Genomic DNA, 14,540 nt, shown 5'->3' on the forward strand with positions numbered 1-14,540 from the left:
GAATTTTGATACAACATTAGCACTCTTCCAGTCTTCTGGAATTTCCCCAGTGTTCCAAGATTTATTGAAAAGTAACATCAGTGGGCCAGAGACCTTCTTAGCTGTGTGGTCTAGGGATGTACAGCAGGAAAATAATAGCATTCTGATTCAATTGTGGCCTCTCCTACTGACTCACTGCTATACTTTGTGCAAGTCACTTATTGTGCATCAGCTGTGTAAAAAGGATATAATATTTATTTACTTCACTGGCTTATTCTGAGGCATAATAAAATAATGAAGGGCAGTGCTTTGAGAGCCTTGGATGAAAGGCATTATATGAGTTCAAAGCATTACTATTATTATAGTTTTTAAACTTTACAGGAAATGTCATCACACTAGGTAGAACTCAACATTCCCAAAGCTAGAGGGTGGGGCACCTTAGTATATATAAAGCTCTTTAAGTGATCGGTCTTGCAGGACAAGGCAGACTGAAGACAGGTGAGTCTGAACTCATTCATATTGTACTCCCTCGGAGCGGGAGGAATCCTGAATTTTATTCATAGTGACATTCTATTTGTAGTAATCTAGTGACTGTCGTCTGGACTGTTTAAGGATAATGAAGCAATTGATGGACTTTTAAAATGATTTATATAAAAGGAATCTTTGAGGAAAAAAATAAGATATGTTAAAATGTGACTATATGGCCAGTTCCTGTTCATGGAAAAAACAATGATATGTACCAAAAAGTCTGCTCACTATTGGTCTGATCTATGAAAATGTTTGCTACTGATTTAATGGGTAGAGGGACAGACTATAATGGTCTGATCCTTCAAATACTATCAAGTACAGGGTGTATTATGCTGAAGTCCATATGACAGTAAGTCCCGACTAAGTAGTAAGTGTGTGCTAGACTGGGTAAAAAGTCAATAAGCCTGTCTTTGGATGTGGTTTGAGTAAAATTTGCCATTTGTGTGGGTGAACTTTTTCTTAGTAACATTGGAAACTTTCTTGAATTCTTCATGTTTGCAGAGTTTGATTAATTTTCAGACTGTCTTGGGTGCCTGAGAAGAACCATCCCCATGCTACTAACACTGATGTTTCTGGGCCTTGCTGCCCTTGTTGGTGAGTTTGGGGGTTATTTCTATTTCACTAGTCAAAAGCAACACTGGCAAGAGATTATTGTAGGGCAGGGGGAATGCAATCAGATCTGAGTTCTCCTATTATATAGAGCTGTAAAATCTACCATACGGGTAACTCTTCTTTTGGGTGTGAGGTTTCTTGCCTTCCACGTAAGCCTATTAAACTATAAATGCTAAAGTATAGGTTAGATAGCAGAATAGGATCACAAAAACAACTTATGTTAATTCTTAGCTAAGGTCATAGATGCCCTTGGTTGGCTGATGGGTTCAGTTAATTCCCCACTTTCTAGAAAGTAGAACAGTTTGGCAAGGCCCAGGCCAGCGATTCATTGTTTTTCTTTCAAAACTTCACTATGTCACAGATGGACACAGGATCCATAGCCAATAGGAGATGGGTAGTCCTCCATTCTCACTGGAGATAAATTCTCAGAGGACGTATGGTATGCTTGTAGGAGTTTGATAGAAGAAGTTCACTGAAATAAGTTCATGTGTTGGGACATTTGCTCAGGTATAGAGATATGAAGGGATGTATAAGTAACAGTCAGCATGGATTTGTCAAGAACAAATCATGTCAAACCAACCTGATAGCTTTCTTTGACAGGGTAATAAGCCTTGTGGATGGGGGGGAAGTGATAGATGTGGTATACCTTGACTTTAGTAAAGCTTTTGATACTGTCTCGCATGACCTTCTCATAAACAAACTAGGGAAATGCAACCTAGATGGAGCTACTATAAGGTGGGTGCAAAACTGGGTGGAAAACTTCCCAGAGAATAGTTGTCAGTGGTTCACAGTCATGCTGGAAGGGCATAATGATTGAAGTCCCTCACGGATCAGTTCTGGGTCCAGTTCTGTTCAATATCTTAATCAATGATTTAGATAATGGCATAGAGAGTACACTTATAAAGTTTGCGGATGACACCAAGCTGGGTTGCAAGTGCTTTGGAGGATAGGATTAAAATTCAAAATGATCTGGACAAACTGGAGAAATGGTCTGAAGTAAATAGGATGAAATTCAATAAGGACAAATGCAAAGTACTCCACTTAGGCAGAAACAATCAGTTGCAAACATACAAAATGGGAAATGACTGCATAGGAAGGAGTACTGCGGAAAGGAATCTGGGGGTCATAATGGACCACAAGCTAAATATGAGTGAACAGTGTAACACTGTTGCAAAAATAGCAAACATCATTCTGGGACATATTAGCAGGAGTGTTGTAAGAAAGACATGAGAAGTAATTCTTCTGCTCTACTCTGCACTGATTAGGCCTCAGCTGGAGTATTGTGTCCAGTTCTGGGTGCCACATTTCAGGAAAGATGTGGACAAATTGGAGAAAGTCCAGAGAAGAGCAACAAAAACGATTAAAGGTCTAGAAAACGACCTATGAGGGAAGATTGAAAAAATTGGGTTTGTTTAGTCTGGAAAAGAGAAGACTGAGAGGGGACATGATAACAGTTTTCAAGTACGTAAAAGGTTGTTACAAGGAGGAAGGAGAAGAAAAATGTTTTTTCTTAACCTCTGAGGATAGGACAAGAAGCAATGGGCTTAAATTGCAGCAAGGGAGGTTTAGGTTGGACATTAGGAAAAACTTCCTAACTGTCAGGGTGGTTAAGCACTGGAATAAATTGCCTAGGGATGTTGTGGAATCTCCATCCTTGGAGATTTTTAAGAGCAGGTTAGACAAACACCTGTCAGGGATAGTCTAGATAATACTTAGTCTTGCTAGGAGTGCAGGGGACTGGACTAGATGACCTCTCGAGGTCCCTTCCAGTCCTATGATTCTATGATCCTCAGCTGATAAAAATTGTCTTGGCTCTACTGACTTCAATATGTAATATTAGAAAAAGGCAATTAATGGATATTAGATTTTGTTGAAGGTGCCATTGATGCTGCTGCTGCTAATAGTGCTATTAATATAAATTAGTAAAATACAACAGACATGTCAGTGTGGAGGTGTTCTTTCTGCATAAGTTTAATTCATGTTTGCAACAGTCTCAGCAATAGTCTTAAGATCTTATTTTTAATATCTCCCTTTAACTTTTTAGCTCCTTCTGTAAGTTATGGATGTTATGGTGATTTACGTACTATGGAAACCCCTGTGATTTCCTGCGGAGCTGTACAAACCCCAACTTGTGGTAGGTATCATTCACTGCTTGATTGGCTGTACTTCAGTGCACACACTTCTGTTTGTGCTCAGAAATACAGGGCTAATTGGAGGGTAGACAGTGATACTGAGTCTACAAAACAAGGTGAGGGGAAGTGCCAAGTGTTAAGGCCTACTGTTTTCAAATGGCAGCCTTTCTTAGCTATGTCTTCTGTATCTGTCTCTGAGGAACCCCCCTTTAAGGTCCCACATTTATAGCAATCAGCCTCTGAACAAAGAAAAGCAGACATAATCCCTTTCCAGTCAACACTGTTCCTTAATCAGCTAGGCTTTTAGTGGCATTATCTCCATACAGGTGCTGAGCACACACTTTCCTCAGCACTCCCAGACCCCTCCTAGATTGGGAAACAAGACACCTGGAATCAAACTTGAGTCTTGACATGCTGAACAAACTGGCCAGTTGTGACATGCCAAATACATATTTTATAGGCCCAAATCAAAGGAGGATGACCCTGGAGCTGTGGTGATCCTACTCCTCCTTTGAGTGCCCCATTTTGGGAATTCTTGCCCAATTTCCTTTACATTTTTTGAGGAGATTAAGTTTTGTGGGTAAGAAATCTTTTCACTTGCACTCCTGTTTGGAAAAGAAGATGTGTTAGAGAAGGAAAAGGAAATACCAGCATTTTATTGCAACATGTAGAAAACATCCAATATTTTGCTGTGGGTGAAATCCTAGCCCCACTGAGCGTCAATGGCAAAAGTCCCATTGGTGGGCCCTGTTTAAAGCCAGTCAGGTTTCAAGGGGGAGGTTCCCACTCTTTGCTTTCATTCCATTTCCCATTCATGATCTAACTATACTACCATCAGGCTGGGTAGGTACTTGGAAAGGAGGCCTACAAGGAACATCATGGCAGGAAAATGATTCAGTAGATAGCACTCTTCCCTCAGAGTCAGTAATGATCCAGTGATCCAGAGTGTATTAAGAGGCTGGAGGTAACTTTTTGGGGATGAGATGTAAAACAGAGTTCCCTTCCACATTTAGTCATGAAAGATCCCAGAGAACTTTTGTAAGAAGAGGGCTGCTAAACCCATTGTCTTGATCAAACTCCAAATTGGATAAATCCATTTTGTATACCTAAGTTCCCCTTTGCCATTTTGATTGGATACAGTATTCTCCACTTTCTGTCCTGTGTTGTTGCCTTATGCTCTTAAACAATTGCTTCACTTCTGAGTAGAGGTGGCTGTATTTTACTGATGTGTGAAGTGATTCCTATATGTAGTGTAAATTCATAAAACTTTTGGGGCTGAAAACTACTACATAGTGTAAGTTATGTTAAATACATATGTTATCAACTGTTTTAAAGTTTGCTTACAGGGGGATTTAAGTGTTAATGTAGCTTGCTGTGTTGCTTTTTTAAAATACAAATCATTTAACATATTTATCTTCATGGTGTTTCTCTTTCTTATAAATTTATGGATAGTTTTTCAAAAGTACTCTAGTACCGGTGACCCGTAGTGCTTAGCATCTCTGAAAATCAGGGTTGTCAAATTTTGATTGAAAGGAAAGTCTGAAAAAAGACTGGATCAGGAAAATGTTAAGGAGGAAAGAGATATCAAAGGCTTCCTAAGAATTACAGGGGCTGCCCCCAACCCTTTTGTTACTGATTCAGAGAGATATAAAGATATATAGTTATTGCCTTCTGAATTTCAAAAACTATCAACCAATAGGATTGCACTGGCTTTTCAAATATATTGATCCACATTAAATGGCTGCATCTTTCTAATCAGCAAATGATGGCTTTGGAATGCCAATTTATCTGTAAAGTGATTTTTTTTAATTACATGCAGAAACCACATTCACCTTTGCATTTGCTACAGGGGTTCAGGCTGCAGAAAAGAGTGCTGAAATAGACGTAGTACGTCTAAAGAGATACAAAGTCCCTATTATGAGAGTTGCCAGAAATCTGTGCATAGAACCAGCACTCATTGCTGCAATCATGTCTGTGGAAAGTCGTGCTGGAGCTACTCTAGTTGATGGCTGGAACCGTGAAAGAAACCAATATGGCTTGATGCAGGTACAGAAGGAAGACCAGGAAAAATAAAAATCCCAAGTACTGAAATAGAAATATTATGCACTAAGGCTTTACTTTAGCAAATTACTTTATACGTTACTTTATTTAGCAAATTACTTTGTACATTCGGGACAGAACTTATGTATATACTTAAGTCTATTCCTGTTCAGGAAAACACCAGCGCATGTGCTTGAATGTCATCCTGAATAAGGATACGTCCTTGAATTGGGGGCTAAAAATATAAAGAACAGAAAACAAAAGTGGTGTTTTTGTTTCTAAGGAGACTGAATTTTTTGTCTGAATCTTCTAGGTTCATGCACACTACAATTCGATTCCTGGAGCCTGGGATAGTGAAGAACATATAACGCAAGGTGCAACTATTCTAGTTACTGGAATTAAGGCATTACAGACAAAGTACCCTACCTGGTCATGGCAACAATATCTCAGAGGTACAGTATGTGCTGTAAAGTTAAAGGGGCACTATCAAGATAAAACATTATATATTAAAAAGTCGCTTTCACTACATTATTAAGATTTTAATAGCTGAGATTAAGACTGTAGTAGACTGTTTACATGGAAACAAACATTTCCTTTTTATTGCCATTTAAATCTCAAGAACATTTCTGTTCATATTTAATCATAACATCCTTTCCTTAAAAATATGATTTATTATTTGTATTACAGTCCCGCATGGAGGCCTCAGTCAAGAAAGGGGCCCCACTGTGCCAGGCACAGCACAAAAACAGCTCCAACGAGCTTACAATCTAAAATGACAAGCCAGAAGACGGGAAGGAGGGAAAAGAGAGGCACAGAGCAGTGAAGTAACTTGCCCAGTGTCTCAGAGCAGGCCAGTGACAAAGCCAGCAATAGAACTTGACTCTCAGTGCAGTGCCCTCGCCAGTGGAGCACAGAGCCTCCACCAAAATCCATAACCTACATTTGGATCCTAAAATACTTGACAGCTTTCCTGTAGCACAGCTGAGTGGGAAACTAGAACACTTTGGGGGCTGAATAGCTGATCCTGGGATTCTGGCATTCTGCTGTGTCATGGCATGTTGGCTTGGGGAGGAGAACAGAGAAAGTTATGCATGACTAACCCATTTCAGGGTTGGATGAAGAGTACCAGCTAGGGGTTTGATCTAGCTTTCATTGAACTCAGTGACAATAATCCACTGACTTCTGTGGATGAAGGATCAGGCCTTAGCTGACTAGGGTATGGCTGCACTTCAAAGAAAAAGTCGCATCACTGAGTCTCAGAGCCAAGGTTAATTGTCTCAGAGCCCAGGTCTAAAACCAGCAGATGTTCCCACTCGGGTGTAGCCCAGCCTCCGAGACCCTCCCCACCTCACCGGGTTTCAGAGACCAGACTCCAGCCTGAGCCAGAGTATCTACACTGCTATTTTTTGCTCTGTAGCGCAAGCCCCAGGAGCCCCAGTCAGTTGACCCAGGCTCTGAGACTTGCTGCTGCGGGTTTTTTTTTTTTGCTGTGTAGACATACCCACTGGATCTGATACAAGGCAGTGGAAAAACCTCTCAATTGAGTTCAGAGGAGCTGAATCAGGGTTTAAGTCTCTCCTCATCTGTCTGTCTTGGAAGTGAACTGGTTGTTAAGTGGATTGGAAGGGTCATATGTTGGGGAGTAAGGGCCCTGGAACTGAAACAGGGGCTCAGATCCTTTTTCTGGCTTGTCTTTTTAGATTGTAGACTTGTTGGGGCTGTTTTTGTGCTGTGCCTGGCACAGTGGGGCCCCTTTCTTGATTGAGGCCTCCAGGAGGGAGTGTAATACAAATAATAAATCATATTTTGAAGGCAAGGGTTTTACATGATTAAATATGAAGAGAAATGTTCTTGTGATATTTAAACGTCAATAAAAAGGAAAGGTGGTAGGGAGGTAGGAGATGTAGTCAAATTGTGAACACAAGACTGGTAGTGGGGGAGCTTGTAATGAACAAGTATGTCATCACTCTGGTTACTCCGGGTGTATGTTGCATCTTTTTATTTCATTCTTCACCTGTCCTTGCCTTTTTAGATTATACATTTTTAAGGCAAAGACCATGTTCCCATCTGCATTCAGAGAGCCTCTAGCACATTTTGGATGCTATTGCAATATAAATAATAAATAAACAAATAATAAGTTGTTTGCAAACTCCCTGTTAAGAATCAAGTACTCTGTAAATGCAGCTACACAGCAGCACAATGCATCATTTTCCAAAAGACTTTATAGGTTCAATTAGATGGATTTTTGCTGAAGCCACAGCTTCTGGATGAGATTTATTTGTTTTTAATTCTGTATTGACTACTTTGTGTCTCGTTGCAGGTGGGATTTGTGCCTATCATGACAAGGTTAGGAACATCCAGGTCTATGACGGAATGGACAATTGCAATTCGAGCAATGATTATGTTAATAATGTTATTATTCGAGCCAAATATCTGCAGAATAATGGATTCAGCACTTTAGTGTAATACTGGCTTCAGCCTCTTTTCAGATAAATCATAATTCTCATTATTATCAACCTGATCGTGAGAGATGCTATACATCTGGAGAAAACAAATGTTTAATATAGTAATTTGTTCCGGGGTTTTTCCCAACAATAATGAAGCTGGAAGCACCTGTAAATTAATTCCTCCTACCACTCCATCCAAGCACCTATTATCAGTTTCAACTTTTCCACTTGCTAGGGTTGCATGAACAACAGGTGTTACTATAGATCTAGGAGTTAATTAATCCCTTCTCTAGGATTCCAATGGGTTGTGTGTGGGAGGAATGCAAGACCTCAGTGCCTTTATTATGAAACAAAAACAAACAAACAAAACCCACAGGCCTGCAAAGTCTTTACCTGTTGAGCAGGGAGGCCTCTTCCACATTCTCTTGTACAGAGATGAGTTTGGGGCTGCTCACGTATCATCTAGAGATGGGAACATGTGTGGGTCTCCCTCTGTATCTACTCTAGTACTTTCTTCATCCTAACGCCTCCCCTTCCCCAACAGGAAGAAAGAATTCTTCATCTCCATGGGCTCCTTCCCTTTAGCTTATACCTGCTATTCTGTAAACACAGTCAAGGGACTTTGCTCTGGGTTCTCAGCCCATGTTGATGTCTGTGCTAGCTGACTGATCAATAGGCCAGTGAAGAATCTAACGTGGTTTGGATATTGGAGGACACACCGAGCACGCTCAGTATATCCTCTACATTCATTCTCATGAGCCAGACTCCGTCCAGTGGCAGGTTTAGTTAGCTATGTAAGGTCAAAATGAGCCTTACATGGCCATATCCAATGGGGAATCTCTCTGGGTAGCCCAGGAGTCATGCACAACCTCTCTGGGTCACACAAGCCTAAAAGCAAGGGCCCCCCATTTAGTGAGTTTCCTGTGAACTACATGACAGTGACACTGCTTAGTAGTACAATGCTAACATCTTTTTGGACTTAACATTGTTGCGGTTCAATTAGTGCCTTCCAACTTTTAAACATGTGGATGTTTCAATATCTGCCTCACTATCATGAAAACAAAACCAAAGAAAAACTCTAGTAACCCCTATTTTTAATTGGAAAGTTCATAGCTGTTGGTTTCTGATTATTCTGTTTGAAAGTTTATTTTTCATTGTGGCTAGATTTGGATATGTAAATTTACTGACCAAATGAATAAAGGGAAATGGCATATTAAAATGTTTTTGGCAAATGAAACAAGACTCCAAAGAGGTCATCTTTTCAGTTTCATGAGCAAAGGTGGACAGCAAAAAATGATTTCAATTACCTAGCAATGGTCTAGAAATTCATTCAAAAATATATTTATGGTGGATACAACTCCCAACGTTTTTCTGAATTCAGGAGGCTTAGTATCCCCCATTAAACGTAAAGGATGTACAACCCTACAGTGGAAATGATAGCGCTCTGTGGCTTGTCTGCATATTAGAACATGAAATGATATAGGGCTCCGGCAAGTCGTTTTTTTCCTCTTATGCTTCAATAAGAAGAGGCAGCAATCCTTGTCCATAAATTACACCAATCACTCTTCATGTGTGTGAGCATAAGTTCTTAAACAAGAGTCCTTTAAGGTCTCCATAAAAGCAACATATCTTGACTTCCCCTCTAATAATAATAACAATAATACAACAACAACAATAATAATATTCCCCTTTACTGAATGGTAGCAGATTTCAAAGCTGAACTGGTCCCTGAAAGGAAATCTTATGTTCCCTACTATCCTGTGCAACCACAATCGCAGCAGTTCTCAAACTGTGGGTCAGGACCCCAAAATGGGTCGCGACCCCATTTTAATGGGGTCGCCAGGGCTGGTGTTAGACTTGCTGGCTGAAGCTGAAGCCCAAGGCGCCCCCCTACCCCTGCCTGGGGCTGAAGCCCTTGGGCTTCAACTTTAGCCCCTGCCTCCATCTGAGGTGGTGGGGCTTGAGCGGGTTCAGGTTTGATCTCCCCTCCTGGGGTCATGTAATAATTTTTGTTGTCAGAAAGGGGTTGCGGAGCAATGAAGTTTGAGAACCACTGTACTTCAGTAGTATAACTAGGACCAGCAGGGCTATAGCCCTGGGTTTGGCAGGTGACAAAGCACCAATTAAGAAATTAATTTGTTGACCTTGCCATGGGGGCTGGACTCTTTAAAGCACAGACCATAGCACTGACAAATAAGGACTAGCCAGACAGCTCGCTATGATCTATGCATGAAACCACTACATGGGAGCTATGGATTATGGGTATTATTTTGATTGCTTAGTAACAAGTTATAATCTCCAGTACAATGTAGCATTGGAAGGCTGGAGAACAGGTTGTGTGTTGCAGTGTGATAGTTCAGGTCTTTGATGTGTCCATTGGAGGGAGGTAGTAATGTTGGACTGAAAATCAGTGTGAGGGACTTAGAAGTATTAGTGGGGTTGAGTATTGGGATTGTAATGGGCTAATGCTTGGAAATTGGAACTTGGTTGGGTGCAAAATGTCACTTTAACATGATTTCCTTGTTTTTAGTGTTTGTGTACAGAGTTGGATTGGCCCATGGGAGTAATGGGAAATCTTTCAGGAGGCCTCTGACCCCCAGCAAAAGTCTGAGGGAATAATACAAAGTTCTCTTCTGTGTATTCAGTGAGAGACCTATCTGTCAGCCCTCTCCTTTCCCCAAGTATCCTCTACACCTGCTGTTTTGCCTGAAAGCAGTAGCTGCCATCTCCTTCTGATTTTGCCAACACCATAGCATTCCACAATGTGTGGTAGGTGCTAGTACCAAGGAAGAGTTATCTGTATTTGAGTTACTCCTCTCACTCCTCTCCTATCGCAAAATACTCAATTTACTGTATCCATCCTGGTGCTGCACTCACTGAAGTGAGGCAGTAACAGGGTATACTGGCCCTTTAAGCATAGAAGGGGCCAGAAGACCTCGCTCCAGGAACATTGGTACAAACAAAGGCTCAGGAGATGGCTGAAGCCTGAACAGAGGAAGCGGTTCCAGGGAATTACTAGTTGGATGGGAAAAACCGAGGACACCATCCCTTTAAATGCCCGGGACCAGGAGTCTAGTAGTGTAGAGTAGGGCAGGGCCTCTCTCTCCCAGCCAACTGGGAGGAGCTCTCCGTAGGAGGGCAATATATATGATGCCTACACCCTCAGAACAGGGAGAGACTGACAGGAGAAAGAAGCCAGACCCAGAATGCTGAGCTCCCACTAGGAAGCCATCTAAGGGTATGTTGATTTGTTCCTGTGTTAGTGTAGGGAGTGTCCTGAATAGATGGTGCAGTTTCTTAGTATATTCCTCGGTGGGATCTGAGGAAAGTGGCCTGTAGAATTTGGTATTGGAGAGTTGTCTGGTAGCCTCCTTTTGGTAGTCAGACCTGTTCATGATGACAACCGCACCTCCTCTATCAGCCTCTTTCATTATAATGTCAGGGTTGTTTCTGAGGCTGTGGATGGCATTGCGTTCTGCACGACTTAGGTTATGAGGCAAGCGATGTTGTTTTTCCAGTATTTCTGCCTGTGCACGTCGGTGGAAGCATTCTATGTATAGGTCCAGACTGTAATTTCAACCCTCAGGAGGAGTCCATGTGGAGTTGTTCTTGTGATGTTGGTGGGGGGGGGGGGGATCTGTGTATCAGTGCGCTGTTCAGTGTTATCTTGAAAGTAGTCTTTGAGTCGGAGACAGCGAAAGTAGGCTTCCAGATCACCGCAGAATTGTATCATGTTCGTGGGGGTGGTGGGGCAAAAAGAGAGTCCCCGAGATAGGGCAGACTCTTCTGCCGGGTTGAGTGTGTAGCTGGATAAATTGACGATATTGCTAGGTGAGTTAGGGGTACCACTGTTGTGGCCTCATGTGGCAGGTAGGATTTTAGACAGCTTACGGTCCTTTTTCCTTTTTAGAGAGGTGAAGTGTGTAATGTAGATCTCCTGTCTTATTTTAGTAAAGTCCGTTTGTGTGGAAGGTTGGTTATTTATGAAAGTCTCTAGGTTGGAGAGCTCTTTTTTGAGGTTTTCCTGTTTGCTGTATAGGATGCTGATCAGGTGGTTCCTCAGTTTCTTTGATAGTGTATGGCATAATCTCTCACTCTGGTCTGTGCAGTAAGTGCAGGCATGCGTCTGACGAAGTGGGTATTCACCCATAAAAGCTTATGCTCCAATACTTCTGTTAGTCTATAAGGTGCCACAGGACTCTTTGTCACTTTTTACAGATCCAGACTAACACGGCTACCCCTCTGGTATCTAAAAGGTGTCATGTGATGTATCATTGGAAGACTAATAGCTCACTGATCAATAATTTTCTGGTGTGATGTATGTACAGTTAACCCACAAAGGATTATACAGATGTGCTGGAATTATGACTAAAATGTGTTTCAACCAGGCATGCTAGGGGGAGTTAGGTTTTTTTTTTAGACAAAGGAATGCAGTTCCACCTGCTTGAACAGAGACTGTAGCTTGCTAAGTTAGGTCCTAGCCATTAGAAAGCATATTTTTTGTTTGTTTATAACCCTTTCTATCTTTCTCCCTGATATTTGAACTCACCTAAAACTGCTGTCTTTTTGACTAAATAAACTTGTTTTACTTTTGATCTAAACCAACCCACTGCTTTGGGTGAACTGAAGCGATTGTTAACTCCAGTCAAGATAACAAGCTGCTGTTTCTGTCTCTTTAAAGGAGCAGCGACCATAACAACTTCTGTGAGTGTGCCGGGAGAGGGTTGGACACTGCAAGAAATGGTTTTGCGCAAATATGGGACTGGACGGGGGTGTTGGGGTCACTCTGCAAACAGTACCGGGGTGGTGGAAACCAGGGTGTGACCTGCATGCTTGCAGGCAGGCTGTTGGTATCAGGGCGGTGAGCTAGAGCAGCATAGCATTTAAAGTACCCAGCGTTCTAGGGCAGGTCGTGACACAACCCCTTACTAGTCTGGGTTGAACCTCAAAACTTTACAAGCTGCCACTCCCTGCCCTTCCTAGTGGGAGCTCAGCATTCTGGGGCTGGCTTCTTTCTCCTGTCAGTCTCTCCCTGTTCTGAGGGTGTAGGCATCATATATATTGCCCTCCTACGGAGAGCTCCTCCCAGTTGGCTGGGAGAGAGAGGGGCCCTGCCCTACTCTACACTACTAGACTCCTGGTCCCGGGCATTTAAAGGGATGGTGTCCTCAGTTTTTCCCATCCAACTAGTAATTCCCTGGAACCGCTTCCTCTGTTCAGGCTTCAGCCATCTCCTGAGCCTTTGTTTTAAAGGGCCACAGCCTGCACCATGCACCCACTAATGTGGCCCAAGCTTTGCCCATGGCTGTGCTCCTGGGTCCTGCCAGCCCCTCTGGGAGTGCAGGAGCAGGATTTTATAATTGTACTATGAGAATTAATGTATGATTTGATTTCATCCTGCCAGCCACCCTTTTTGAATAGCAGAAAGGAATGACCCTCTGGGACATTGGTAGAAATGCATCTAACAGTCTGCCAGTGTCTGTACTGATGTAAGGCAGGGACAGACCAGAACAATCCTTCTGACTGATTATGGTCACCCTTTTGTTTTAGGATAAGTTATAATGTCTACTATGGTTTCCTATATGTATTACAAATTAGGCACTCTAGTTAAATATACATTTCTTTGTTTTAAGGTTTAGTAAGTAAGAGACAGGATCTTGTATTGTGTCTATGTTAAGGAGATTAGAGGAACGTTGAAGGCCTGGGCCGCAATGTGAATTGTTTTGATCAGAAGCTTTAGGAAGGCTTAATTTACAATGTCTTTTGCTCAATATAAAATGTGGCTGTTTGTATTCTCAAAGGTCTCTGTAAAAGACTGTTTGTGTGAATGAGGAATGTATGCATCAGGAAAAGATAAGGTGTGAAGGCCATTGTTATAGCCAGATGGTCAAGGAAGAAGGAGTGAAGAGACTTAACAATACCAGAGAACCATCAATGCGCATCCATAATTAAGGAAAGGGCAGATTGACGACCCTGAGGTGAAGGCTAGCACCCCTAAAGACAGGACAATTGATTAAATTGAAACTAGGACAGGATGACCCTCTCGGAGGTGTATTGGAATGTTTACATCAAAAGATAACACCAATTAAGAAGTAACCGGTCAGAAACTGACACAGCAAAATCCGTAGACTTCAAAAGAGAAAAGAGACTATAAGAACAGGGTGCTTTGCCATGGGACTTTGGGTTCGTTTTGCCACACTCCAGCAGCATCGGATAGCGACCGACAGAGCCCGGCTCCCCTCTGCGACCAGTCTGGCTGGCCACTACATTGATCCAGACTCTGGACTGGTAACTATAAACATCAACTGGCAGGACTCTCTCTGTGTGTATGTGTGTGTGTATGTGTATGACTGAAAAGCATATGCTAACTGCTGTATTCTCAATAAATGCAGCGTTTTTGCCTTCTCCCCTATAAAAGATCCCTTGTGCTTTGTATAGCATAAAAGGAATGCGAGAGGTGGGGGAGGGAGGGGCGCTGGCAGCGGGCTGGCGGCCACTCCCTGACATGTGCTACCTCTGGAGTGTGACAGGCAGTCCACAGAGCAGGACAAGCCCTGGGGAGAAGCAGCAGATGACTTAGGCCTATAGCACCAAGGATGAGGGCCAGGACCTCCTGCTCAGCCCAGAGGCAAGAAACAGGAATAGGGTAGGGAGCTGCTTGCAAACCAGACAGTGCCTCCAGGTTCCTTAGTGCCAGGTTTCGTCTTTGCAAAGATCTCTCCCAGCCTCAGCTGGAAGACACTGACTGTAGAGCAAAGGGGTAGTATTGGGAGAACATCTGACTCAGCCTCTTTGGCTCCTT

General features: G+C 42.4%; 1 protein-coding gene across 1 annotated transcript; it reads left to right on the forward strand.

Moving 5' to 3' along the window:
- Window positions 1-1,058: 1,058 nt before the first annotated feature.
- LOC112116001 (lysozyme g-like) lies at window positions 1,059-7,757 on the forward strand. The gene is made up of 5 exons (XM_024213265.1): window positions 1,059-1,101; window positions 3,164-3,253; window positions 5,101-5,297; window positions 5,605-5,743; window positions 7,612-7,757. Exons 1-5 carry the CDS (start codon window positions 1,059-1,061, stop codon window positions 7,755-7,757), a joined length of 615 nt encoding a protein of 204 aa, XP_024069033.1.
- The last annotated feature ends 6,783 nt before the right edge of the window (window positions 7,758-14,540 follow it).

Source organism: Terrapene carolina, unplaced genomic scaffold (genome assembly GCF_002925995.2).
Source record: "Terrapene carolina triunguis isolate 2854851 unplaced genomic scaffold, T_m_triunguis-2.0 Scaffold21, whole genome shotgun sequence".
Classification (NCBI taxonomy): Eukaryota; Metazoa; Chordata; order Testudines; family Emydidae; genus Terrapene; species Terrapene triunguis.

Bases quoted from the DNA above. Each gene is read 5' to 3' on its own strand.
- LOC112116001 (XM_024213265.1), top strand. From the start codon at position 1,059: ATGCTACTAACACTGATGTTTCTGGGCCTTGCTGCCCTTGTTG. The intron at 1,102-3,163 runs GTGAGTTTGGGG...TTAACTTTTTAG, and splicing joins GGGCCTTGCTGCCCTTGTTG to CTCCTTCTGTAAGTTATGGA. The intron at 5,298-5,604 runs GTACAGAAGGAA...TGAATCTTCTAG, and splicing joins ACCAATATGGCTTGATGCAG to GTTCATGCACACTACAATTC.